Raw genomic sequence first — 27,425 nt, 5'->3', positions numbered from 1 at the left:
CTGGATTTTGACCCTGTCGGGATTTCATACCGAAGCCGTGGAATAGTGCTGTAGTGGTAATGCAGACATGCGTAATGGTGTGATAGTGGTAATGCAGGCATGCAGAATGGTGCTGTAGTGATAATGCAGGCATGCATAATGGTCCCGTAATGGTAATGCAGGCATGCGGAATGGTCCCATTGTGGTAATGCAGGCGTGTGGAATGGTCCCATTGTGGTAATGCAGACATGCGGAAAGGTCCCGTAGTGGTAATGCAGGCATGCAAAATGGCCCCGTAGTGGTAATGCAGGCATGCGAAATGGTCCCGTAGTGGTAATGCAGGCATGCGGAATAGTCCCGTAGGGGTAATGCAGGCATGCCAAATCAGAGGCAGAACTCTGGGAGGCAATGGAGTAATCTGCCACCGAGCTCCTGCTCCCAAGGGGGGCACCTATCCTCATCTGCTAGTTTAAATCAGTTTATTGAAATCCATTGATACCGCTTCTGTGTGTGATTCCCCCTCCTAGCAGGACCATAGAGGTCACACTATCTTTATTTTAAACATACTGTATTACACATAACATACAAACATACACACAAGCAAAAATATTTATATAAGGTGGTATGTGTGTTTGGGAGGAGGGGGGGGGGGGCACCGATATTTATCTTGCCTCCGGGCAACTTGGATGAACTTACGCCACTGTGCAAAATGGTCCCATAGTGGTAATGCAGGCATGCGGAATGGTCCCGTAGTGGTAATGCAGGAATGCAAAACAGTCCCGTAGTGGTAATGCAGGCATGCGGAATGGTCCCGTAGTGGTAATGCAGGCATGCGGAATAGTCCCGTAGTGGTAATGCAGGCATGCGGAATGGTCCCGTAGTGGTAATGCAGGCATGTGGAATGGTCCCATAGTGGTAATGCAGGCATGTGGAATGGTGCTATATAAATATTGCAGGCATGAGGAATGGTCCCGTTTTTGGTAATGCAGGCATACAAAATGGTCCCGTAGTGGTAATGCAGGCATGCGGAATGGTCCCGTAGTGGTAATGCAGGAATGCAAAATAGTCCCGTAGTGGTAATGCAGGAATGCGGAATGGTCCCATAGTGGTAATGCAGGCATGCGGAATAGTCCCGTAGTGGTGATGCAGGCATGCGGAATGGTCCCGTAATGGTAATGCAGGCATGTGGAATGGTGCTATATAAATATTGCAGGCATGAGGAATGGTCCCGTAGTGGTAATGCAGGCATGAGAAATGGTCCCGTAGTGGTGATGCAGGCATGCGGAATAGTCCGGTAGTGGTAATGCAGGCATGCAGAATGGTCCGGTAGTGGTAATGCAGGCATGTGGAATGGTCCCGTAGTGGTAATGCAGGCATGTGGAATGGTGTTGAATAAATATTGCAGGCATGCAAAATGATGTCATAGCAATAATGCTGGCATGCGGAATGGTGCTGTAGTTATATTTCAGGCATGCAAAATTGTGCCATAGTAGTAATGCAGGCATGCAGAATGGTGCCAAAAAGTAATGCTGGCATGCAGAATGGTGCTGTAGCAACAATGCAGGAACGAGGAATGATGCCATTGTAGAAATGCAGGCATGCACATGGTGCCGTAGATGTAATGCTGGCATGCGGAATGGTTCCATAGTAACAATTCAGGCATGCAGAATTGTGCTATAGAAGTAATGAAGGCATGCAAAATGGTGCAGCAGTACTGCAGGCATGCGGAATGGTTCTATAGTAGCCATGTAGGCATGCGGAATGATGCCGTAATAGTATTGCAGGCATGCGGAATTGTAGATATAAGTTATGGTGACATTATACAAGGGTGGATCAATAAGTACCTGTGTTTGAATACAGGTGGCGTTGCTGAGGAAAGTTGGTATTACTATCGTGTACTACCATCTTTCAAGCAACGCCATACCAAATTTCAGATTGATGCATAGGTTCGTTTTTTTTTTCCACCGCGACAATGCACCAGCAGCCTCATCCAGTATTGTTGCATCCAAATTGCATGAATTGCGCTATGAATTGTTGCCGCATCCACCGTACTCGCCCGACTTGGCTCCCTGCAACTTCTTTCTGTTCCCCAAACTGAAAATGTGGCTCGCGGGAAAAAGAAAAAAATTCATAGTGCAATTCATGCAATTTGGCCGCAACAATTCCTGATGAGGGAGCTGGTGCATTGTTGTGGTGAAAAAAAAAGTAACCTATGAATCAATCAGAAATTGGGTATGGTGTTGTTTAAAAGATGGTAGTACACGATAGTAATACCAACGTGCATACAATCCTTCGATTTATCGCACAGGTGCAGACAAAATCTAAGGATCGTATGCAATATCACCCTAGTGTATGGGCGCCATTACACAGGATTTTGTTCAGATAAATGTGCAATATGTGTAATATTTAGTCAATCAATTCTGCAATATATGTGTAAAAATGCTAAACAGTTTATGGATCTTAACATGTTGTAAGGAGATGAGGGATTCATCATTGGTTCATGTAACAGCTTGCAGAAGTAGTGGGTGCTTGAAGCAAGATATGGTTTACTTTCACTAATAATACTGTACCTAATTTTTTTGTTAAATTAATAACAATGATGCATATTCAAATGTTCAATTTGCAAAATTCCCATAAATAAAGAACTGGGTTAAAAGCCTATAGACTAATCATTTTTAGGGTGATGTGGGAAGTACCATGGTTGTGATGTGACATGAGCTGAAAGATTCCATCAGACCTATTGCAACACAACAGAATCCCTAAATCAATGCAAAATATATTTAGAAATGTTATCAAAATCTTTAGAATAGAGTGTTCCGCGAACAGTGAAAACAAATATATAAAAATAGATTGGAAAATAAAACTTTTATTTTTTTAAGTGTAAAGTTTTGGAAACTTTTATCAGGTGGCCAGTAGGGGTACTCACAGTGTAAGAATATATAACTATAGCCTCTATGAAGCATTCAAAGAAAATAATATACAAAGCCAGTACAAAGGAGAATTTTTGTCATAACTATCATAACAATTATTTAATAATTAGAAAATAATTAAATCTGACTACATGAGTTAAAGGTTTTCTCTCACCCATTCTATTTAAAGGGGCATACACATGGAGCGATTGTGTGCTCTTTTCTAAGCAATCTGACTAGATTGCTTAGAAAGCAAGCACAGATCTCTCCGTGTGTGCCCCAAGTGATTATTATCTCCTGCTAACTGGTGTGTACACACTTGTACAATGTGCATGAGATTTTGACTATATAGTCAAAATCTCATCTGGATCTCATGCAGATTGTATGGGTTTTAACACTTGCGATCCCGATGCGATCCCGATGAGCGCTCCCGTATCGCAGCCAGAAAGTCAAGGCTGCATAGACTATATAGTGCAGATCTGCACTTTATAGTCTAAATTGTATGCAGATAGTCTAAATTGTAATATAGTCTAAATTGTACAAGTGTGTACACACCTTATGTCAGTGCATGCAGTCAAAATCTAGTCAAATTGCTTAGCAGGTGACTACAAATCTCTCTGCAAACCTCGCAATGTTGCGGTATCTGTATCATTTGGATACAAATATCGCAACATTGTGAGGATGCCTCTTTACAACATCTGAGGACTGCAATATCCCTCCAGCGGCCAATCCTGCAAGGTTTATGGACCCTTGTGAGAAATTTCGGTACTTGTGAGTTATCCGGGCTGCCGATTTCTAAATCGGGTCGGATCGGGCACATCGCATCGCATCGCATGCGACCATCGGATGCGATGCGATGCGATGACCCGATTTTTCCATAGGAATCAATGTTAAAATGGACTGAGTCCATTTTAACATGGAATTCAATGGGAAAAAGGGGTCCTTTTCATACCCCTACTATCCAAGTGGGCATGGAGTTGGATATAAACCTGTGGCGAGCGTAGCGAGCCACCGAGCCCGAAGCGTGGCGAGCGTAGCGAGCCCCGCGAGGGGACACAGAATACCGTCCCCTCGCGGGGCTCGCTTCGCTCGCCACGCTTCGGGCTCGGTGGCTCGCTACGCTCGCCACAGGTTTATATCCAACTCCATGCCCACTTGGATAGTAGGGGTATGAAAAGGACCCCTTTTTCCCATTGAATTCCATGTTAAAATGGACTCAGTCAATTTTAACATTGATTCCTATGGAAAAATCGGGTCATCGCATCCGATGATCGCATGCGATGCGATGCGATATCGCATCGCATCGCATCTGATTGTATGCCTTAACTTAAGGCATACAATAAAAAAATCGGCAGCCCAGATAACTCACAAGTACCGAAATTTCCTACTGCTAAATAAAGAAATCCAGTGGACAAGTGAGCCACAAAGCAAATAAAAGCTGTGAAAAGTGGAACTCCAAATGAATAAGTGTACAACCTTTTATTATAACTGAACTTGGTTATTTCAATCAGTACACTTGTCAAATGATTTTTTAATATACTTTTATAGTGATTATTATACTAATATTTAAATACAATATAATAAAAACGGGTACTTGTTTAGTTTCACGGCGGACGATATATCGGATGCGATATTGGCCGATCCGATGCGAGTTTTTACCTGTTCATAACCCCACTATCCACTATGCATGAAGTCTTTTGAATAGGATTTGTGGTCTCTGCTCTGCTCTGCGACGCCTGCGGTCCTCGCCTGCACTACCTCCGCCGGTAGCCGTCAATGATGGCTCAGATTCCGATATATCTCATGTTCTGCAGGTCCGACGCCGTGATCCCATGCGCGCGGGACCGCGCATCAGATCAGATGTCAAACACATGCGATTTTGGGCTGATTTCACCTGATTTATCGGGCCAAAGGATGAAATCGGCCGAAAATCGCATAGTGTATGGGGGGCCTTTAGAGATGTGTGTACGCCCCTTAAGACTATCATTATTTGCCATCCGTTTCCTATTGCGTTCCTTCAGGTGCATTATTAATATGTATAATATTTACAGAAAATAAAGAGAGCGCACTGTGTTGATCTTTGTTATTAAATTTTTACCTGATTATTATTTTTTAATATAATAAGTACACCTTAAAATACAAAATTACAAATACATACATGTACACAATAAAAATAAATTTAAAATTAAAAATGCATTCCGACTAGCACCAATAATAGCCCAAGTTCATATTCAGTTGCCAACCTTGTATATTGCTCCCAAATAGGTATAATGGATGTCACTTCCAAGTGAAGTTATTGTGATTATCCAATTTAATTAGGAAACAGTGTTTGTATGAAGGTATATTACCGGCTGATGGTGAGGGTAGCAGAGATCATGCAGCTGCGTGTCCGCTTCCACCGGTGTTGCTCCGATGGACTGGGAGCCGGTACCGGGAGCAGACACTCCTGAAGCAGGTGAGGACTGGTCTGCTAACAACCAGTGTGGCCCCGATGTTATGGGAGCCGGCGCTGGGAGCTGACACAGTTGTGGATGGTATACCTCTCCCGGAGTATGCAGCTGCTGGCGGGTGACGTTTGGTCCACTCGTTACCAGCGTAGCCCCGAGATGGAGGGGGCCGGCGCTGAGAGTTGACACAGGTGTAGACGCCCTGGTTTCTGCGATTTCTCCGCTGGCCCCCTCCATCTCGGGGCTACGCTGGTAACGAGTGGACCAAACGTCACCCGCCTGCAGCTGCATACTCCGGGAGAGGTATACCATCCACAACTGTGTCAGCTCCCAGCGCCGGCTCCCATAACATCGGGGCCACGCTGGTTGTTAGCAGACCAGTCCTCACCTGCTTCAGGAGTGTCTGCTCCCGGTACCGGCTCCCAGTCCATCGGAGCAACACCGGTGGAAGCGGACACGCAGCTGCATGATCTCTGCTACCCTCACCATCAGCCGGTAATATACCTTCATACAAACACTGTTTCCTAATTAAATTGGATAATCACAATAACTTCACTTGGAAGTGACATCCATTATACCTATTTGGGAGCAATATACAAGGTTGGCAACTGAATATGAACTTGGGCTATTATTGGTGCTAGTCAGAATGCATTTTTAATTTTAAATTTATTTTTATTGTGTACATGTATGTATTTGTAATTTTGTATTTTAAGGTGCTTATTATATTAAAAAATAATAATCAAGTAAAAATTTAATAACAAAGATCAACACAGTGCACTCTCTTTATTTTCGGTATTTTGTTTCACCAGCAAGGCCTATTAGTCTTTTGTTGGGAGCAGCACATAAGCTGTGGATTCAAGTTTATATTTATTTTTGTTCATATAAATCATTTGCATACATAAGCAAAACTGCGCCTGATTTTCCCATCTGGGCAACCCCTTTTTTATGTATAATATTTGACTACTGAATTTTTTTGCAGATGTCCATTGTCATATATTTTTTAAATATCTTAGCCTAATCCTATCCCTGACAGGAGTGCAAAATTACATTTCACGGGTTTGACCATACCAACAACCTACTGTACACGTTGACCTAACTCCAAGTTAATACTCTGACAGCGCTGTGTGTATGTACTTTACACAAGTGGTTCTCAACCTCGGTCCTCAGGGACCCCCAATGGTGCACGTTTTCCAGGTCACCTCACAGATACACAATTGCACTAATTACTCACTGGCACATTTTAAAAGATCACAGGTGGAGCTAATTATATCACCTATGATTCTGTGAGGAGATCTGCAAAACGTGCATTGTTGGGGGTCCCTGAGGACCGAGGTTGAGAACGACTGCTGTACACAATCACTCTCACATGACATGTCTCAGCAAGTAGACCTAACCAACAGAGCGCGCCGATTGCACGAATGTTCGGCCATTCCTTGCTGGTAGAGACTAGTTCCCATGCAGTATAGCTTACAGGAAGTGACGTTCAGTGAGGGCGGAAGTTGTTAGATGCCCTCACAACGTTTTTAAATTTATGTGTAATTCATGTAGGTGTCGTTTATTTTGTTTTATTTTTGCAGCATTGTACCCTCGCGGGCTCGCTACGCTCGCACGCTTCGGGCACGGTGGCTCGCTTCGCTCGCCACAGATTTATATTCCCCCTCCAGGTATACGTGGACCCAGGGCATGATGGGAAAATTACCTAAACTGCATGGGATCTAGACACTACCATTCCTTGCTGCGGATATCTCTCCCTCTCCTAGACTAAAGTAGCTGATACTGCACCTCGCCGCTATACTAGAGCAATCTGATACTCTGCTATGTTAGCCTAAGTGAGGAAAAAGCGTGTCTCTGCCGGTGAAGAGGGCATGCGCAGGACCGGCTCTGTGTTGCTCCCGGGGACTGGTTCCGGGATGCAGTGACACATGACACAACCGCTCGGCTAGTGCTGCCTGTGCCGCTGCCTCACGTGACAGTGTGGCAGAAGGGTGAGTGATGCTGCTGCTGCCCGTCCTGCCATGCTGCTCAACTCCCTGCTGAAGCTGCTGCAGAGACAGACCTATACCTGCCTGTCCCACAGGTATGGCCTGTACCTCTGCTTTGGGGGCTTGGTGCTGATGATCGTCTCCGCTCTGCAGTTTGGAGAGGTCAGTGATAACTTGTTCCCCTCCCCTTAGCCTGCAGCTGCTGGTGTGTGCAGTACCTGGGGGTACTGCGGTTGTCTCATGTGCTGACAGGTGGCGGCATTCACTGCATCACCTGCAGCTCTTCCTTCCATATGCTGAACCTGTTGGTGTTACATGGGTGATTAGACTTCATATGAGATAATACAAGTCATTATGTGGTCTTTTTATGTGTTTGGAAGTTCAGATCATGGGACCCAATGGATAGAATTCAGTGGCATAAGTTTGTCCCCGTTGGTGCCGATTGCTTCCAATTTACTGGTTCAAACATTTAGGGGAGGAGAGGTGCCCTTTTTGGGAGCAGAAGCACACCAGCAGGTGACTCTGTTGCCTCCCAGAGTTACTCTGATAGAATAGCTAAACTGCATCTGAAAATCATTAAATTGCGTTGCCCCACGGGCTCACTACACTTGGCATGCTTTGGGCACGGTGGCTTGTCTTTCTTCACTCTCTATTATATTCCTGATTACATGTCCATGTGGTTAGTGTAGGTGGACAGTTTAGTTGTACTAGCACTGGGGGTCCTGAACCTGAGCAGCTGTTCTTATATACTATATTTTTGGGCTTAAGATGTACATAAGCTGATGCTGTAGTATGTGTTAATGTCCACGCAAGCAGAGGGAGAATATACATACTCCACACAGTAAGGCCGGTTTCACACACTCCGGCTCCTGCCGGACGGTGAAATCCGGCACGGCTAGGGAGCCATGCAGCACACATTAGTTGTGAATGGACACTATTGTGTCCATTCACACGGGACGGCCACGGCCCGGCCGCACGGCTGCAGCCGGATCCCGCCACTGGAAGGGACGGCTGCTGGGCTGTGGCCATCCCCTCCATGATAAACCACTGTGTGCGGCACGGCTCCCTGGCCGTGCGGGATTTCACCGTCCGGCAGGAGCCGGAGTGTGTGAAACCGGCCTTAGGGCCATGCTGGGAATCGAACTTATGAACTTAGTGCTGTGATGCATTAATTCTAACCATAATGGACAACCTTGATGGGGAAAATTGCTGGGCTGAAAATTGCTCAATGCATACACACTGAGTGATGTTCCCTGGGGTTGACAACTTTCCATAGCAGAATGCTTTAGAAAGCCTTCCACCCAATCGCTCATCTGCTGTTAGTAGATTAGTGGCAGCCACCGGCGATGATGCAGGAATGAGCATCATCGTTCACCGCACATCACTGGACCGTACACACTAGATGGCTTCTGAGCTGAAAAATTACAAAACTGAGCTTTTAGCTGGATCCTATAACGCTGTCACTTCTAAAATCAACTATTTTAAATACATGCTACTATATGCTCTGTTTGTTTATAGTGATTTTTGTTTTTATGGGCACTTATAAAATGTATGTTGCACTTAAGACACATATGGTCATTGCATCCTGTGAGATCTATCATTGCTTCTGCAGTGACCAGCAAGTCCATCCACCATGTATCAGGCATAAAATACATGAGCGTATACATTTGTGTCCATAGACCTTTTTTTTTTTTGTAACATTGTATGTCCCATAAAGACTGTTCAAAATATTGAAAGGTTTATTTCACATCAATTGTCACTGATAGTCACCTTTTGTAAATGTATGTCAGTATGCATGAATGAGTTGTATGTATAGGGACATTAAGGGTCAGATTCAATTATTTAATGGGTTCCCATCGGAACAATTAAATTTCTGCCTGCGGCATCACACATGGCAGTAGATTATGCAGGTGGTAACACTCATGCTGCAGCGTGCAGATGCAGCCAGGGGTTTGTCTCCTCACCAGGTCCCAGCGGCTTCCTTTTCCAACACAGCGTTTGTGATGCCATGCCGTCACCACTGCTGAAGTGAAGAGCCACTGATGCTGCTTTCACACAGCAAAACCTGCTTAGACCCGGTATTTAAAAAGTTTCTTAAAATGGGTCAAATTAGGTTATGCCCCTTTCAGACCGCACATATTACCCGGTATTATACCGGTTCTAAGAAGGTTTTGCGCTGTGTAAGCAGCATTAAAACCCCTTTCACATGGCATGTTAAACACTGCCACTGAGGTCCCGCTCTGTGCATATCTAATGAGTGGGATCCAGCGCAGTGAATAATGAGCGTGTCCCCGCCCCCTGTATATGGAATGAGCGGGACCTGCTCTGTGCAGTGAATATTTAATGAGCGGGTCCTCGCTCCCTGAATACCGTTTCAGACTGCAAAAAAACAGGTCTGAAAGGGTAGGACCCTGCTTTTTTACCGTTTTCGACGACCATTTTTTTTAAACGGTAAATTCACTCTGGACCTTTCAGACCGCACATATTACAGTTTTGAAACAGTAAAAAAAGGCAATATAACGAGTAATAAGTGCGGTCTGAAAGGGGGGCATAAGAGGAACAAGCTCTGTGCATGCTGAATAGAGGCTACTGGGGCCACAGGGCATGGAGCTACTAGAAGGACATGGGTGGGGAGCTGCTGGAGTGACAGAAGTGTAAAGGGGGCACTACGGTGGGCATTGTGTATAAAGGGCACAACTACTTTGTAGGTTAATTTGGATTACAGCCACTACTGACTGCCTTAATATGAATAAGGGGCATAACTGAGTGGTGTAATGTGAATAAGAAGCACTACTGTGTGTTATAATATGGTTCAGGGGTGTACTACATGCCGTGTAATGTGAATAAAAGTGTTCTACTGTTTGGCATAAATTAAATTGGGGATACTATGTCCCTTTCACATTAGACAGGGGAACAAAGGTAGTGAACACATTTATAGTTTGCATGGGGGATGCCAAAACAACACTATGCTGACCCTGTGTCCACCTAATGGCAATGGTGGGAGGTTGGTAAGTGATTGGGGAAATGAGTTCCATTACCCAATACCTCTGCCACTAATCCTAAAAATAGTACATAGGACCTAATTCAGCATCATTTTCTAATTAAAGAAAAAGCAGTTGCCTGCAATCAAAAAGTCACCACCCAGACAGAATGAATACACACCCATTGCAGATGTGTGAATGCTTTGCAAATAGTGATGCAATTGGAGATCCATTCCCAAAAACTGAAACGTTGAACCCCCCCCAAAAAAAAAAAAGAAAAAACCCCTCTATCTGCTCTAGTGTTCATTCTAGCACCCGCTATATTTGTAAATCCATGCAGTTCCTCAGTGCTGATATACAGACCACACTGTGCTAGAAGCACTACAGCAGACAGCGACACCCCAGGCATGGAAGAGGAACTGCATGGGGTTTTCAAAGATAGCGGGTGCTAGAATTAACGGTACTTATGTAGTATCTGGGCTGCCGATTTCTAAATCGGGTCGGATCGGGAGATCGCATCGCATCGCATGCGACCATGCGATTCGATGCGATGCGATGCGATGCGATGACCCGATTTTTCCATAGGAATCAATGTTAAAATGGACTGAGTCCATTTTAACATGGAATTCAATGGGAAAAATGGGTCCTTTTCATACCCCTACTATCCAAGTGGGCATGGAGTTGGATATAAACCTGTGGCGAGCGTAGCGAGCCACCGAAGCGTGGCGAGCGAAGCGAGCCCCGCGAGGGGACGAATACCGTCCCCTCGCGGGGCTCGCTTCGCTCGCCACGCTTCGGGCTCGGTGGCTCGCTACGCTCGCCACAGGTTTATATCCAACTCCATGCCCACTTGGATAGTAGGGGTATGAAAAGGACCCATTTTTCCATAGGAATCATTTTAACATTGATTCCTATGGAAAAATCGGGTCATCGCATCCGATATCGGATGCGATGCGATGCGATGCGATATCGCATCGCATCGCATCTGATTGTATGCCTTAACTTAAGGCATACAATCAAAAAATCGGCAGCCCAGATACTACATAAGTACCGAATTAACACTATTTTCCAGCCTAAGGCTCACACTAATCTGCTAAAGAAACAAGCTGGAAGTGGTCATCGCTGACATCAGAGACCAACCCTTGGCACATCTGCGTATTTACAAATGCACCCACAAAATGCCATGTTTCTATCCCTTAACTGCGATTGCTATGGGTATGTATATTTAATTTCAATATGCATATGTGCTCACAGTTGTTTCATAATCAACCGGACTGCAAATTCTTTAATTAGCGACCCATACTGGAGCGAGTACTCAATCTGCATCTAATTTGAAAGAGGACATCTTTATGTTCATAATGTAGACAAGGGACATGACAACACTATGTCAGTTACATGCCAACATACAGAATGATTTGGCAATACAGCATCCACATTCTGAATGTCTACAATGCGATTGCATTGTATTGGGGTAGGGACTAATATGATATCCAGTAATATTTCCTGCAAAGTGCTATAACAATAATTGGTGAATATAGAATAATAATATGTAACATTTTGAGAGATATGTATCTAATATACTGTATATTTTATATTGTGGATACACACAAATGTGAACACATATTGTTTTAAGCCTTGCATCAGTTACTTCACTTCCTTTATTCTGCCAACCGTTTCCCTGCCAGACAGAGATAAGGGTATTTGTTATCCATTTCAACTAAAGGTTGTGGTTTCAGATGAGATACGTGCTTAACCCATGTTAAAGCATTTGTTGCACACAGCTTGTGCTTTATAATCCTTTCTACTGACTTTGGTGCCTCATACATTTCACTGTGCTTAAATAATTAATAAAGAAACAGATTCAATAGTACATAGTGAGTAAACATCACAAGATTTGTAAGCTCCATTTTTATTTCTGGAAGAAGTAATTGCACAATTTGGTTGTCTTTGTTCAGCTGCCCACCTCCCTGAGAATTGCCGTATCCCAACATCACTAACTTTCCTTTATATACCTCCTATGAACTGCAAGAAAGCAATTGCTAAAGTTTGTCTCTGAGGTGCTATTTTTCCAATGTAACTTTACTGACATTGCAAGAATTGGATGTTACATAGGATATTAAGGGTGTGCTTCCTTTTTTTTTTTTTTTTTTTTTTTTTGACAGGTGGTTCTTGAGTGGAGTCGGGATCAGTATCATGTGTTATTTGATACTTATCGGGACAACATTGCTGGGAAGTCTTTTCAAAACAGGTAACAATATCTAGCTGATGCATGCTTTTCTTATTAAGTACATATTGATTAGTTGATTATGCCATAAGGCCGTTCTAGAGGTTTCAAAAGGTATTTTCATTTCTTCTTCATACTTCATGGCAGCCGTTACAATGGGTCCCCTTCTCCCCTCTAATTAGACAGCTATCCCTGCCCCTCCTCTTCCTTCATCTCTATATAACTCAGCTCCTCCCCATGTTCTGTAGTCTTTTTCCTGTCTCCTTTCAGTTTAGTACAGGTAGGTTTTGTTTTATTTCTTATTCTACCTGTAGGCTAGTGTGCTGCTGGTCCTGGGCAGCGATGGGACTGGTGGCGCTTTACCCCATAATATGGTCCGAACCGGCGGCATGGACACTGACCTGCAGCAGCGTGTGGTGCCTGCTCCTTTTCCCGGCGGGTTAGAGCATGGTGGTCCCCACTGGCAGGGTTTGGAGACGCGGCTGGGTTGGCGGCATGGCGTCCTCGGAGCTGCAGAGCAGATGCTGGAGTCGCGGCTCTGACAGCTTCCGGCGTTGGTAGAACACGCGGCCTGCTGTCCATAGGCAGGCCGCGTGCGTTCCATTGGCCGGAAGTGCCAGATTGGCTGACGGCATAGTAGACACGCAGCCTGCATTCCACAACCGGCCCGTGTGTGTTCCAGCAGGCGGAAGTGCCTGTATTTAAAGCGCCTGTCCGGTGTAAGAGGTGCTGGTGTACAGGATTCATGGATCACGCAGCCCCAAGTATGGAAGAATCCTCTCGTAAGGCTAATGTATCGCTGCCCAGGTAAGTCCTGAGGACTGGTTGTATTTATTTGTTTTCTGGTTAGCTAGGTAGTAAGGGTCTCCTCTTCTTTTTTAGTGTGCCCTCTGCACCTAAGAAGAAAGTTTGTAAGAAAAAACATGTTGCCAAGAGCTGCCCTGCATGTGACAAAACTTTTGTGGGTGAAGAGACCCTGTGTCAGGATTTTGCTAAGAAAGTGGCAACTGGTCCTAATGTGTCGTCACAACTTACTGAACTGGATGAAAAATAATTTTGTTACCAAAGATGAATTTTTAGGTAGCAAAAGGTCTAGATCTCAGACTAGTCTGGATCGGGATTTTGATTTGGATTCTGGTGATATTGGTTCTGATGGATGCTCCGGCAGGTCTACTGCAGAGTCTGGTGAAATAATTGAAGATGAACGTCTGTATAATTTGGAGTTGGTGGAAGTAGTGTTGAAAGACCTTTACAGAACACTAAATTATGAACAACCAGTCAGGACGGAGTATGACGCCTTATTTGAGGACAGGTTCAAAAAAGGCAGGTGCTTTCCAGTACATAAGGTTGTCAAAGATATTCTGACTAAAGAGTGGCTTAACACAGTTAAGAGTCGGGTCATTCAAAAAAGTTGATTGTATATACCCAGAGGAATTTTTGAAATGGTGTAGCATCCCCAAGGTTGATGTTGCTGTGGCTGAAGTAACAACATGGACAACCATTCCCTTGGAGGATGGTGTGACATTGAAAGACGCAATGGAAAAGAAAATGGAAAGTGCCCTTAAGAGACTGCTTATCTCAAGTTCAGTTTCCATGAAATCGGGGGTTGCTGTAGCCTCTTTGGCAAGAGCACTCAGAATATGGTGTGCCTTGCTTCAGGAGGATTTACAGGATGAAGTGTCTCGTGACCAAATTAGTAAAAATTTGGCCCAGGTACAGCTGGAGGTGGATTACATCTGTGATGTGATGTGTTGAACTTTTCAGCAAAGTCGATAGCATCTGGAGTAGTTGCCAGGAGAGGCTTGTGGCTAAGGGCTTGGGAGGCAGATTCCCATTCAAAAAATAAACTTGCTACCCTCCCTTATGAAGGTGCATTTCTATTCGGGAGAAAACTGGATCAAATGATCCAAATAATGTCTGGGGGCAAATCAGTCAGATTGCCGCAGGACAAAAGAGGAAGATTTTCTGGTTACACTTAGACAGTCATTTAGGTAGGTCATTTCGAGAGAGATACACGTCTGCTACGTCCAAGGTGGACAAAAACAGTGACGGTGTGCCACCTGTGGAACAAGTCCCAGTGGCAAGAAGACTACTGAAGTTTTCACATGTCTGGAGACAAACCATTCGGGACAAACGCGGGATACCATCTGGAATTCTTTTCCAAGCCAAGATTGGGAAAGTTTTTGAGTTTGAAGCTTCCACTTTCAGGAGTAGAGAGAGAAGCTCTTTATTTAAGTTTGAAAGGTCTGATCGACTCGGGTTCAGTCGAAGCAGTCTCAGAAGCAGAAAGGGAGTTAGGTTTTTACTCTCGCCTCTTCGTCATAAACAAGGTTTCTGGAGGATTCAGGATCATTTTGACTTGGTTTAAACGACCGAATAAGAAAGAGAAAATTTCATATGAAGACTGCCAAGTCAATCCTGATGGACCTAAGAAAAGTTGACTATTTAGTGTCAATAGAGCTCAGATATGCTTATTTTCACATTACTATCGCTGTACAAGACAGAAAGTTTCTGAGATTCTGCGTGGGAAGAGGTCATTATCAATTTATTTGCCTGCCATTCGGCCTCACATTGTCACCAAGAGTTTTTACAAAGTCCTTGTGGTTCTGGTCGAATGTCTCAGAAAACAAAAGATCATGGTGTGGGCTTACCTAGACCATCTTCTAATTTCGGCTCGATCAGAAAATGAAGCCTTGGAGGCAGCAGACATTGTCCTTCAACTCTCACATGACCACGGATGGTTAGTCAATTGGGAAAAGAGTCGCCTAGTTCCCTCTCAGAAGATCCAGTTTTTAGGAGTAGTTATAAATACAGTGGATTTCTAAATCTCCCTGGCAGAAAAAAGATGCGAGAAAAACAGCAGTTGATTCTGTTAATCCAAGAAAGTGCCTCCATATCGCTGAGGATGGCAATGAGTTTTCTAGGGATGATGGCCTCCACTGTAGATATCGTTCCTTGGGCGAGGCGGAGAATGAGACCTCTGCAATGGAGTCTGCTGAAATATTCCATAAATCAGGTTTCCCTGGATCATCGACTAAAGATTCCAGTTCCAGTAGTACAGTCCCTAGATTGGTGGAAAGGAAGTCAATTGGCATCAAGAACTTTGTCTCTAATGAGTCCTCAATACAAAGTAATAACTACAGACGCCAGCGCTAGGCTGGGGAGCACACTGTCTAGGCAAGATTTGTCAAGGTGTCTGGTCCCTTCAGGAGACTGAGTTGTCCTCCAATCACAGAGAGCTAAGAGCGATAAAATTATTTCAGGAAGATGTCATAGGGTCACACCTTCGCATATTCTTGGACAACGTTACTACAGTTTCCTACATAAAGCGACAAGGAAGCACTCGAAGTCTGGCGGTGTTGGAGGAGGTGCAAAACATTATGGTTTGGGCCGAAATACATCTTCAGTCAATATCCGCTCTTCATGTGCCAGGAGAAGACAATCGGGTGGCGGATTTCCTAAGCCGAAAATACGTTATGCCAGGGGAATGGGAGCTGGAGGAGTCGATATTCCGCCTCATAGTCCTTTGAGTCGGTCAGCCGGAGATAGATCTGACGACGTCAGCAGTCAACAAGAAGCTTCCTCGCTTTTTCTCCAGATATCTGACCCAGGGGTCGTGCAGAGTGGATGCACTATGCCAGATGTGGCATTTTCCCCTGGCATAAGTGTTTCCTCCATTTTCTCTGATACACAGAGTGTTATGGAAGATCAGGATGGAACAAGGACAAGTAATAGCCATTTTGCGTTCTGGCCCAGGAGGGCTTGGTTCCCGATGGTGGTGGCAGATCTGTGGTTTCTACCAGTGTCACCCAACCTCTTGAGTCAGGGTCCCATAATGTGTCAGGATCCTCAGAAGTTGCGGTTAGCGGCCTGGAAATTGAAAGGCGGCAGATAAAAAATAAAGTTCTTACCATTTCTTCAATGGTGATTGATATTCTTCTGCAAGCCCGAAAGAAGGTCTCATTTGTCATTTTATTACAGAATTTGGAAAATATTTGCGGAATGGTCCAGAGACAAGTTTATTTTTCCTGAAGCTGATATGTCGCACATACTGCAGTTTCTTTGTTTTACCACTTTTACAATTTATCAAATGAAGCAATGAGTCCCAGAGTCCCTTGGCTTGGCTCCGACTGCTGACAAGCCAACGTAGGGTTGCAGACATAGGGCCTGATTCTGATTTGGGAATAAAGGGGCAGATGTATTAAGCTTTGCGAAGAGATAAACTTGAGATAAAGTGGAGATAAATTGGAAGGAGATAACGCACCAGCCAATCAACTTCCAACTGTCATATTTCAAACACAGCTGATTGGCTGGTGCGTTATCTCCTTCCACTTTATCTCCACTTTATCTCAAGTTTATCTCTTCGCAAAGCTTAATACATCTGCCCCAAAGTAAGAAAGAGGAAGTAAAGGTGGTGCAGATTAAAAATGTGCAGTGAGATTTAGATTTAATAGTGGCGTGTCCAAACGCAAATTTATATTGCAATGTAAAAATAAAGCTGACCAGTGTTTGTGGGCTACATGCAAAAGCAACCAGTATTTGCCCCACATGCAAAAAAAAGTATATACAGTATTTGCACCCCTTGCATTGCAACATGTTTTTTTTTTTAAGTACATAGTGACTATCGTTATCTTTGCGATAACTTAAGGGGTGTACACGGGACACTAACCGGGAGATTTTGACGATGCAATATTGCTTAGTCAAAATCGCGATGTTGCTGCCGGAGGTAAGCCAGCTGCCATCCCGAGCAGCAGCTCGCATGTACATACAAATAGACACTGCAGCATCTAGTCTAAATACTCTTGCCTGCAGTATCTTTTTGGCCAGCCAATAGCGACGGAGTGGGGCCGCACATCGTTAATGTGTACACACCTTTACTTTTATACCCATAGTCCTTAAGGGACAAGTGCCCAGTTTTAGTAAAGTGAAAATGCAGGCGTGCGCAAGCGTGTTCAGGGAGGGCATGTGACATCAGCTCTTGCCTTGATCAGACTGTTTCTATCACACACTTTTGGGAGGGTCAGGGTTACGTACACACTGCAGACACTGGAATAATCATTTGATGTTTAGTGCATTGTGTGTGGATTTGCAGCTGGATGACTATCGGCGATATTATTGCAAGCCATCCACAGACTTGCACAGCGCAGTTTTTACTGCCTGGGCGGCAATTATCTGATAACAGGGCTCTGCAAAATTGCACATCTGCGAACAGATATGAATAACCCCACCTTGGTAATACTAGCAGGTAGCCCAGGCATTCCCGTCCTCGGTCCTCAAGGCAAACTAGCAGCCCTATTTGCCTAAGCCTGCTTAGGGGTGTTTAGCTCCTCTCTATCTCGCTGCATCTTAGGTGGCCAAGAATACAATGCACAATGCCTTGGCTGAAATTATTACATTTAGTTGCTACACACATTGATCAAGCAATAACGATCCTTTTTTTTTTTTTTCCCCCTGTGTCTTTGCCAGTGGGGTTGTTGCTGCTTTTTAAAAATGTATTTATAGGGCTGTATTCAATGCGGCCGGTGAGGGTGTCAAATGGAGAGGATCGCCGAAACCAAGTGACCCTTGTTGTTTAATCCCCGCGCCACCAGCTCATCCTGTTTAATGTTCCGGGGGAATCCTCACTGTCAGAGGAAGGCGAGTATTCCCCCAAACAGTGAGGTCTGCAGCTAATGCAGCGAACCTGTTGCATTTAGCCGCAAACTTTGCTGTTTTGGCGGCTGCACATGCCATTTCCATGTAGTTGTAAAAACCTAGCGAGGTGGAAATGGCGGGTGCGGGCGGGGGGGGGGCAGTTGAATACTGACCTGCAAGCTGTGACGGTGAGCAGTCAGCAATACTCGCTGTTGCAAGAAGGCATTGAATACTGCCCATAGGCTGATCATGGAGAAATTAGAAGATCCTCCAGCTGTGATTTCATTAAATAATTCAGTACTTATGTATTATCTGGGCTCCCATGATAAATGCACCCCATTTTTTCATACCCCTACTATCCAACTATGCATGGAGTTGATTTTAAATAGTGTGGCGAGCGCAACGAGCCACCGTGCCCGAAGCGTGGCGAGGGGATGCGGTCTCATAAGAAAAACGGGAGCCCAGATATTACATAAGTACCAATAATTCTGTTGCCTTAGCCAGCAATGACCGAAAAGCATTATGGTGCACTTACAAAGAGCTGGAAACCTCAATTGTCACCGAACACACACACACACACACACACACACACACACAGCGCTGTAACTCGTCAGTTCTGTGGCTGACTCCAAGATCTCTTTTGCATGCGCTGTTGGAATTCATAATTGTTAAACATCTGCAGTGTGTCTTCTGAGAGCAGTGGCATATGGCATAAGCCATCAGATGATACACTATGGGACTTGCTGAGTTCACCAGAGGTTACGTTTTCTATTGTCCTTGTTTTAGTGGCTTCATATCTGAGCTATTGCTTCCTAATTTGTCTCGGATATACTGTTAACACATTTACCTCCATGTTCTCTATGGGAATGGCAATGTTTCCCAAATGTATTCAGCTCTGAATTTTTGAAGTATCTAGCGAATGCCATCTTCAGATGATGGCTGCATTTGCATAGACTGTGGACTTGAGGGTTCTATTCATATCCTCAAGTGTGTGCAGCACTTCCTTTTTCTCCTCCCACTTGTTGCAGTTCCAGCCTTGCAACACACATTAGTAAGATTTTGTTTTCTAATTGTGACTTGTTCCTGTTGTGACTTCTTCCTGGGATGAAAATCGCTCGGTGCATATACACAAAGCGATTTTAAAAAAACGTTTCCCCCTTGCCTGCGATTTTCACAGGGGGTGGATGACTTTCCATAGCCGGACGGTACGGTAAGCCATCCACCCTGTCGCTCATCTGCTGTAACACCTGCAGATGAGCTGCGGTGGCCGGCGATTATGCGTGGTTTACGCATCGGCCCTCATTACTGACCCATACGCTTTTGAGCTGAAAGTGGCTCAAACGACAAAACTGAGCTTTCAGCTCAGTCACCCAGCTACAGTCTTCTCCGCTCCATTGTCATTGGCTCTGCTTGCTATAATTAGTTCATATGAATGCCAGTTGCCAAAAACTAGCTGCAAAAGGCTATGGTACATTAGGAAACGTTCTCCATTATAGTCGTTTTTCGTAATCCAAATCTAACTCTCTCTGCACATGTAACATCAGCCCCCTGCGCAGGGGTTTTTCCCATTAGAGAGAGAATTTGCTTTTGCCAGTGAACCAGAATCAGGCCCTTCGTTGCCATGAACAAATATTAGTAAAATCCTGGTTCTAACTGTAAAACAATGTCAAAATATAGTTCAAATAGTTTATACAGCTGTATTATATCCATTTCACACTGGACCGGGATATTGCCATGGCAACATGGGCCTGTCTTGGGATCTTGATCTCTGCGATTAAGTTATTCCCAGGCCGCAGGACCAATTCAGGTAAGCCGTGGTGTGAAATGGGGTAGCGAGTTACTCTACTTGAGTTTCCTTCATGCCTGTGTAACATTATCCACATGACCCGGATTGGCCGGCAGTATCTGACATAAATCCCAGGTCCTTGCCTCAATGTGAAAGGGTCTGAAACGGGTATCAACATGGCTTGAACCATGTTTATGATCCTCGCTCAGATCTAGAGTTTAGATCTGAAAGGGGGTAGTAGAAGCACCTATATATTATCATCACTGTTGAACAAAGTGCTTGACTGGTTCTTCCTTAACCACTTGCCTGGTGTCCAGTCCAGATGCAAACAGTCAGAAAGCACACTGTGCGGCTGCTTAAAGATCTTCCAGCAGCTTTCACTCTCGAAGGGGTCTCCCGGCCCCCACTTCTTCCTGGTTTGCTCCCAAAGTGCCTGCCATCCTGCCAATAACCAATGACCAGGCAGCTCAACAGCACCTACCCATCAGCGGCTGCAGAGAGGAGCAGGAAAATGTTCCGATCTTTGGTAATCCAATAGATCAGCCATCAATGTTTTAACCAATTTTTTTTTTTTTTTTTTTTTTTTAAGAAAATAAATGTAAATTATTTTTTTCATATAGCCAAGTTAAGCAAGACCATTTATATTTGACTATATGCACAATTGTGCATTTCGTCTAGTGAGTATGCACTATATAACAATGCGCACCTCCGCGGGTTGTTAACTCCCCCCTCTATCGTCTGTACATGCAGCTCAATCCTGACTATGGGCTTGATTCAGACCTGTTAGCAAGGCAGCAGTTTATGCAGATAGACAAAACCATACTGCACTGCAGGTGGGGCAAATGTAACATGTGCAGAGAGAGTTAGATTTGGGGGAGTTATTTTGTTTCTATTGCCGGCTTTATTCTTACACTGCAATTTAGATTTCAGTTTGAATACACCCCACCCAAATCTAACTCTCTGCACATGTTACGATTGCCTCCTCTTCAGTGCAACATGGTTTTGGCCACTTGCAAAAATTGCAGCCTTGCTAAAAAGCTGAATTAGGCCCTATATTGTCAACGACCGCTATACTAATGGACGTCCCGTCCTAATGAAGATATCGTTAGATATCTATTGTGAAATTTTCACGTTTTATAAAAGGATATCTTCTGTAAGGGAGCTCCAGAATGTTCAAGGGAAATCGTTAATGATATTGTTCATAGAGCATATTGTCTAATGCAGTGGTTCCAAATCTTTCTTGGATCATGGCACTCTAGTGCAGAAACTAGTTCTGTGAAATATATGCCCTTTTATTTGCTATTTTTCCCAAAATGCTGAATTTTTTTTTTTGCATTATACATTTGATAACATTAAAAAACATTGGAACAGTAATACATTGTCAATGAGAGTGTGTGTGCACTATTTATTGACGCTATTTACCTTTTAGCGTGTTGTTTAATAGTTTTGCACATTGACTGCTGTTTGGTTCCAGGCTATGTCTTCCCATGCCCATTGACGTCGTATACACCTGGGTTAATGGCACTGATCCAGAGCTTGTGAAGCAACTACGGGATGTACGGGAACAAATGGAAGAGGAGCAAAGGGCGCTGAGGTACCATCCAAACATCAACTATTTCATTAAAAGTTGAATTTTATTTTATGATAAAAATAGTAAAATAGTATTTTATTTCTTATACTTTTTCCACTATTTTTTCTCCAGCCAATTAAATTATTGCTTTTTCTTTTTCGTGCCCGCAATTTTTTTTATATTTTTGGCCGAAACACATAAAACCTGGGATAAGTTCCTGGACCCATGAGTTTTTGCAACCAAAAAATGGGGCTGATAGGGGCCAATTATCAGAGATATTTTTTCCGCCTGTCTCAGGCGTATTTAAAAAAAAAAAAAATTCCCAATGACAAGCCAGTATCAAGGACAATTGAATATTTCCAGGGATCAATTAGTCCATGATAAATTACCACAGGAAATTGAGTGCCCCCTTTATCTGGAATGTTCCTTCTTATTCTTTATTGGGGTTAGCCTACATTAGTACACGGTATGCTTGGTTTGATATGGTCTCTAAACTTTAATACGTTCTGCTGTATTTTATTTCTGTTTAGAGAACTTCTTGGAAGTAACAGAACAGAGCCAACAAGGAAAGGGTAAATATTCTTTAGTATTTTGTCACCTTTCCTTCTGTCTTGCTATCCTCCATCCATCCCTTCATCTTTCTTGTTGTGTTTATGAAGGTAACTGCCTGGAAGAGTACACTGCAGTGTATGGGCTATATTCAATGCTGATCAGACGAGCTATGACGGAGTGCAGTTCCTATTGCTCACCGCCATAGCCTGTCCTCAGTATTTAACTGACCCCCTGCACTCGCCTTTCCACCTTGCTATTTCTAAAATCAAGGTGGAAACTGTGTGTGTGGCCGACAAAATGGTGAGGCTCGCGGCTATATGCAGTGGGCTTGTTGCATTAGCCGAGAACCTCGCCGTTCGGGGGAATGACAGCAAGGATTCCCCCAGACTGTAAAATAGGGCGAGGGGATTAACCTGAGAGGATGGCTTGTTTTCAGCAATCCCTACCAAAAACAAGCCATCCTCACCATAAAAACGCCCTTGCCGGCCGCATCGAATACATGGCTAAATCTCTATGCAGCTCTGCTTTTTGCTGTTACAGTCACGCGCGCTATGTGGAGGGTACCAAACATATTTTCTAATTATAACATCTGGACGAGATATCACTTCAGTCTGTGTATAGTTAAACGGATCGCTATGTAGTGCTATTATTTCCCTGGAAGATTTCTCTTTGTTTCTCTACTTCTACCTGTGAAGTTACAGCCTTGGTTTGAAGAATGACAGGTAGGAGCTGATTGGCTGGTGATTAAAAACCAAACACTTTATCACTTCACCAAGCTTAATAAATCTGCTCCTAAGTGTCTTATTGGTCACTAATTGTATAACTACAAAGTAAAAATATATATTTTTTAACTGCCTTCCAACATGGCTGCTCATTATTCACAAAAGAAAACTGTAGTTAAAACTAGACCCGATGTAAATTGTGTGTTTGTGTACGTGCATGCATTAGGGGGCATACACACATTGCAGTTTTATCCCTCTTTCTGAATGATCTGTCTACAATGCTTAGAAATTAAGCACGGATCGCTCCGTGTGTATGCCCCCTAGCTATTCATGGTACTACATGTAGTCAAGATCTAGTCAGATTACCAGTGTTCTAACCAGAGAACACTGGTCAGCACAGATAGCCCATAAACACATTGCTACGTGTGCATGGACAATCTAGCCGCTGGAAAGCACAAGGTCGATTTCCCTAGCCTTTATCTCTCGGCATGCAGGCTAGCAGAAATCTCCCCATGTGTTGTAGGGTTAGTTCCTGTAGTACTTACGGCATTGTGGGAGATTAAGTTAATAACACTACACAAATAACTAACATTAATCTCTCAGTTCTAGTGATAAGATGTTGGAGTGCCTGCTGACGCATTGCATTCGTGTTCCCATGCTCGTTCTGGATCCTTCCTTTCCTGCCAACACAACCCTGAAGGATCTCCAAACATCCCAGCCTTTCTTTCATGCAGCGGTTTCCTTATTTCATGTGGCAAAACCCAAGAATCCATCAACTAATGTTACAGTCATTGTCTTTGAAACACAACAGGATGGTAAGCATGGACTGTCATGAATTGAAGTCCAATGACCAACATACTCATTTGGTTCTCATGCTAAATGTGTGCCCCATTATGAGCCCAAAATGCAGACAGCGGATATTTTTATATTTATTTGTATTATTTGGAAACATTTTGAATAGGTTTGTGGTTTTATTACTAGTCTTCAACCTTCTCTCTATAGATCTCTCTACAATCTGAATATGTTTGTGTTTATGTAACAAAAAAAACAAACAAAAGCAAACGGACAGTAATGCCCCTTTCCCACTGCTGCCTTAAAACGGTATATTGCCGATTTTTTAGGGCAAAATACCGTTTAAGGCTGCAGTGGGAAAGCGCCAGAGTTGAAATACCGTTTAAAGTTAAACGGTATTTCAACCCGTTTTCAAAGCAGTGTTTTAAACGGTAATCTACCGTTTAAGAGGCAATGGGAATGCATCTTAAACTGTGTTCTTAATGTAAACAGGCTACAATTCAAGCGATTGGTTGTTGCCTGTGTTGTGACACTTCCCACAACCCTGAAAAGCCCATTAAAGTCACAGGCACTCATTTGTGCTGTAAAAACGTTTTGAAGAGCTAAAACGTTTTACCTGCAATGGGAATGGTACTTAAATGGCATTTAAAACTGTAATCTGCTGCAGTGGGAATGCTAAATACCGTTTAAGATTACCTGTAACTTAAAACGGGTCTGCAGTGGGAAAGCAGCATAATACATTGTAATAACAATGTATCTCACCCATTCTGGAAGCCAGATAAGCAATAACTAGATGCTTCCTCTTGCTGCTGTGAGATGGGCCTGTATACATAGCAGCTGGGACTCCTAGATCACAATATACAGAACTTCCTGCCGTGTTTTGTTCTGGACAGGACCAGGTTTTTTTTTGTTTGTTTGTTTTTTGACCTATTGAGATGTACAGGGCATTATACATTTTTTATCTTTTTTTCTATAGCGGAAACTGCACAACTGAATGCTCTCTTTGAAACTAACAAGGAAACTATTTGGAGAGCATATATGGTAGGTATTTGTTTTTATGTTAAAAGAAAAAGGTTTGCCCGTGTGTTGCATGCTCCCGCCCACATTATATTGCACAGCACAAAAAGTATGTGCAGCCCGTACTTTTTGTACTAGATCGTGTCGCATCTTGGGGTTGATTCTGGTCTGTTCGGATGGGGATGAATTTGGCCCCGTTCCCATAGTTTGGGGTTTGCGCGTGTGCAGTTTCCCTTTGCGAACGGCTTCTGCAACTTGCATAGTCACCGCGCAGTTTGCAGTTGTGGGGTTGGGTGTCGCCCATGGGAATGCCCAGCGCTTAATGGGCCTTCCCATGGGAATGCGGGCGGGACAAAGTGTGCCTGGGGCGGCCGGCTGGTGTCGCGTTCCGCCTGCAAATAAAATTCAGTCTCCCCTGACTTTTATTTGCGAAGGCAGGTGAAATCATTCGATGGGAGTACTAATAAGAATGGTTATACTTGACTTTCAATCAAAAGTTGTTTACATCAGTCCTGGTAATAAAAAATGTATTAATTAATGTTGTTCCATGTTTGCACAATTTGAATGATTTATTACTAAAACACTTCTAAAATCTAGGAAAAGGGTTTGGATGACCTGCATACTGGTGTCATTAATTAATAGTCACATATGAAGTTGTTTTGTTGTATGGTATATGTGGCAAATCAACATTTAAGTAGTTCATCTATGGGTGCTCTTCTGCACAAAATGTATAGTACATGGAAAGGAAAAACAATTATTCCTTATTGGAGACAGTTCAAGAATAATAAATTTATATGTATTATTAATAATTTTATTTATAAAGGACTTGAGGTACTAAACATGTAGAATGAACATAATACAGTACAGAGAAGCATGGGGGATACAGTAGTTCGAGAGGGTCGAAAGTTCGACAATGGGAAGGACGACAGTGAAAAAGGTCGACATGAGTTTTTCATATATTTTTTTTTTTTTAGCCATTCCTTACCATCCACTGGGGTGTGTATGCAGGATATATTAGTGTGCTGAGTGAAGCATGGTGAGCCATGCGGGAAAACGCGGTACACTGATACTTATGTCAAAATTAGAGACCAAACAATTCAAAAACGCATGTTGACGTTTTGACTGTCGACCTAATGCTTTGTGTCGACCTAGAGACCTACAGTATCTCCATGCTTTTCTGTACTGTATTATGTTCATTCTATGACATCGAGGTGGTGGGAGGGGAAGGCTGCGAGGCCACTGGGGGGGATGCTGTTAGTAGTGCAGAGGCAACGGACGCTTCGGGGGACAGTGACACAGAGGCGGCAGTAACATAGAGCCGGGATCTGTCGGTACTGAAAAAAAAAAAGCCCATACAGTGAATAGGCAGCCTGTGATTGGCTGAGAGCTCTCTCAGCCAATTGCTGACTGGCTGAGAGAGCGCTCAGCCAATCACAGGCTGCCCATTCATTGTATGGGCTTTTTTATTTCCAGCGCCGACAGCTCCTGGCTCCCCCGCCCGCCTCTGTGTTCCCTGCAGCGTCCGCTGCCTCTGCACTACTAGCAGCGTCCCCCTGCTCCTTCCACCTTCCGGAGCATTGACCGCTCCCTGCTCCGGCTCCCCCTGCCCCACTCCTTTGCCGGCGTCCCCTGCCCGTCTCCCTTGCCGGTGTCCACCGCCTCTGTGTCCCCTGCCCGGCTGCACATAAGATTTAGCAAATCTTATGTGCAGCCGGTCCGACCTCCCGACTCTGATCCGATGCGCACGGGACCACGCATCTGGTCAGACTGGGTGTCTAAACCTGCGATTTGGCCCGATTTCATTGCCCGATCCATCTGAATCGGGTGAAATCGGGACCAAAGCACACAGTGTATGGGGGCCTTTAGAGTACAGCCAGAAGGCAACATCTCAAGTAAGCATGTGAAAACTAATTAACTTAGAAGATAGGATTGCTTGTGTCTAATGTAAAGTAGAGATGTGACATTTTCCTGCTTCCACATGGTGACTGCATGACCCGTTCATAATTACTGAGGTTTTGTCTTTGTCATGCAGACCACAGATAAAGAGGCTCCAGGGATAGCATTCATGCAAGATCTGGTTTTCCTGAGTGGATTTCCATCATCATTCAAAAAAACAAATCAGTTGAAAGCAAAACTGCCGGAGAGTCTGTCCTCTAAGATTAGACGGGTAAGGAAATACTATCTGGAAATATTATGAGGTGGAAACAGCATAACTTTGATATCTTTTGGGTATGGCTATGGGACAAATAAACTGATTGCAAGCAGCTGGTTAAGTATTCTTCAGCTTGTAGCTGACCCATCATGGGGTAACTGTGAAATGGATATGATATTATGTAGCAGACAAGTCTGTGCTACTATTTTGTTCTGCTTATTATGTCCGCCTTAGGCTGGACTAATGTATGGGACCCACTGGCACCAGTGATCTCTGACCCAAACTGTTCAATATGCCAAAGCCAGTCAAAAATAAAATAGTCCACAGCCTGCCTAATTGGTGCTGGTGAGCCCACTTATCCTGGAACCCCAGACTTTCTGGTGGCAGCCCTGACTATTTACTGTATCACAATAAATACAGGAAATTCTAACTTTATACTGTTCTGGGTCCACTATTAACCGTTTTCTGTAAGAGTATTCCTTTCAATACATCACTTAAATCAACTGAATTTGAAGCTTTTCACAGAATGTAATCAGCTTTCACTCCGCCAGTTCTTGTAAATAATCTGTCAAAAAAATGTTGTCACAGGAAAGTCACAGAAATTAATCATACTCTAGCACGAAATCTTACCCTTTATTATCCAGTTGAGTGCCAAGTAAAATTGCCGGTACTTGTTAC

At 43.8% G+C, this 27,425-nt stretch overlaps 1 protein-coding gene across 2 annotated transcripts in view; it reads left to right on the top strand.

Annotated features, from left to right (window-relative positions):
• Positions 1 to 7,145: 7,145 nt before the first annotated feature.
• GNPTAB (N-acetylglucosamine-1-phosphate transferase subunits alpha and beta) overlaps positions 7,146 to 27,425 on the top strand; it is a 57,759-nt gene continuing 37,479 nt past the window's right edge. Inside the window, exons 1-7 of one of the 2 annotated variants that reach the window (XM_083182232.1) lie at positions 7,146 to 7,479; positions 12,461 to 12,546; positions 21,417 to 21,536; positions 22,043 to 22,084; positions 23,390 to 23,601; positions 24,555 to 24,619; positions 26,628 to 26,762. In XM_083182232.1, the coding sequence (XP_083038358.1) occupies positions 7,351 to 7,479; positions 12,461 to 12,546; positions 21,417 to 21,536; positions 22,043 to 22,084; positions 23,390 to 23,601; positions 24,555 to 24,619; positions 26,628 to 26,762 (789 nt within the window). In that variant the 5' untranslated portion in view covers positions 7,146 to 7,350. The remainder of the gene's footprint in view (positions 7,480 to 12,460; positions 12,547 to 21,416; positions 21,537 to 22,042; positions 22,085 to 23,389; positions 23,602 to 24,554; positions 24,620 to 26,627; positions 26,763 to 27,425) is intronic. The other variant, XM_083182233.1, reaches the window with a different exon arrangement.

Source organism: Crinia signifera, chromosome 4 (genome assembly GCF_055691185.1).
Source record: "Crinia signifera chromosome 4, ASM5569118v1, whole genome shotgun sequence".
In the NCBI taxonomy this organism is placed as follows: Eukaryota; Metazoa; Chordata; class Amphibia; order Anura; family Myobatrachidae; genus Crinia; species Crinia signifera.
This window is presented reverse-complemented; position numbering and strand designations above follow the sequence as displayed.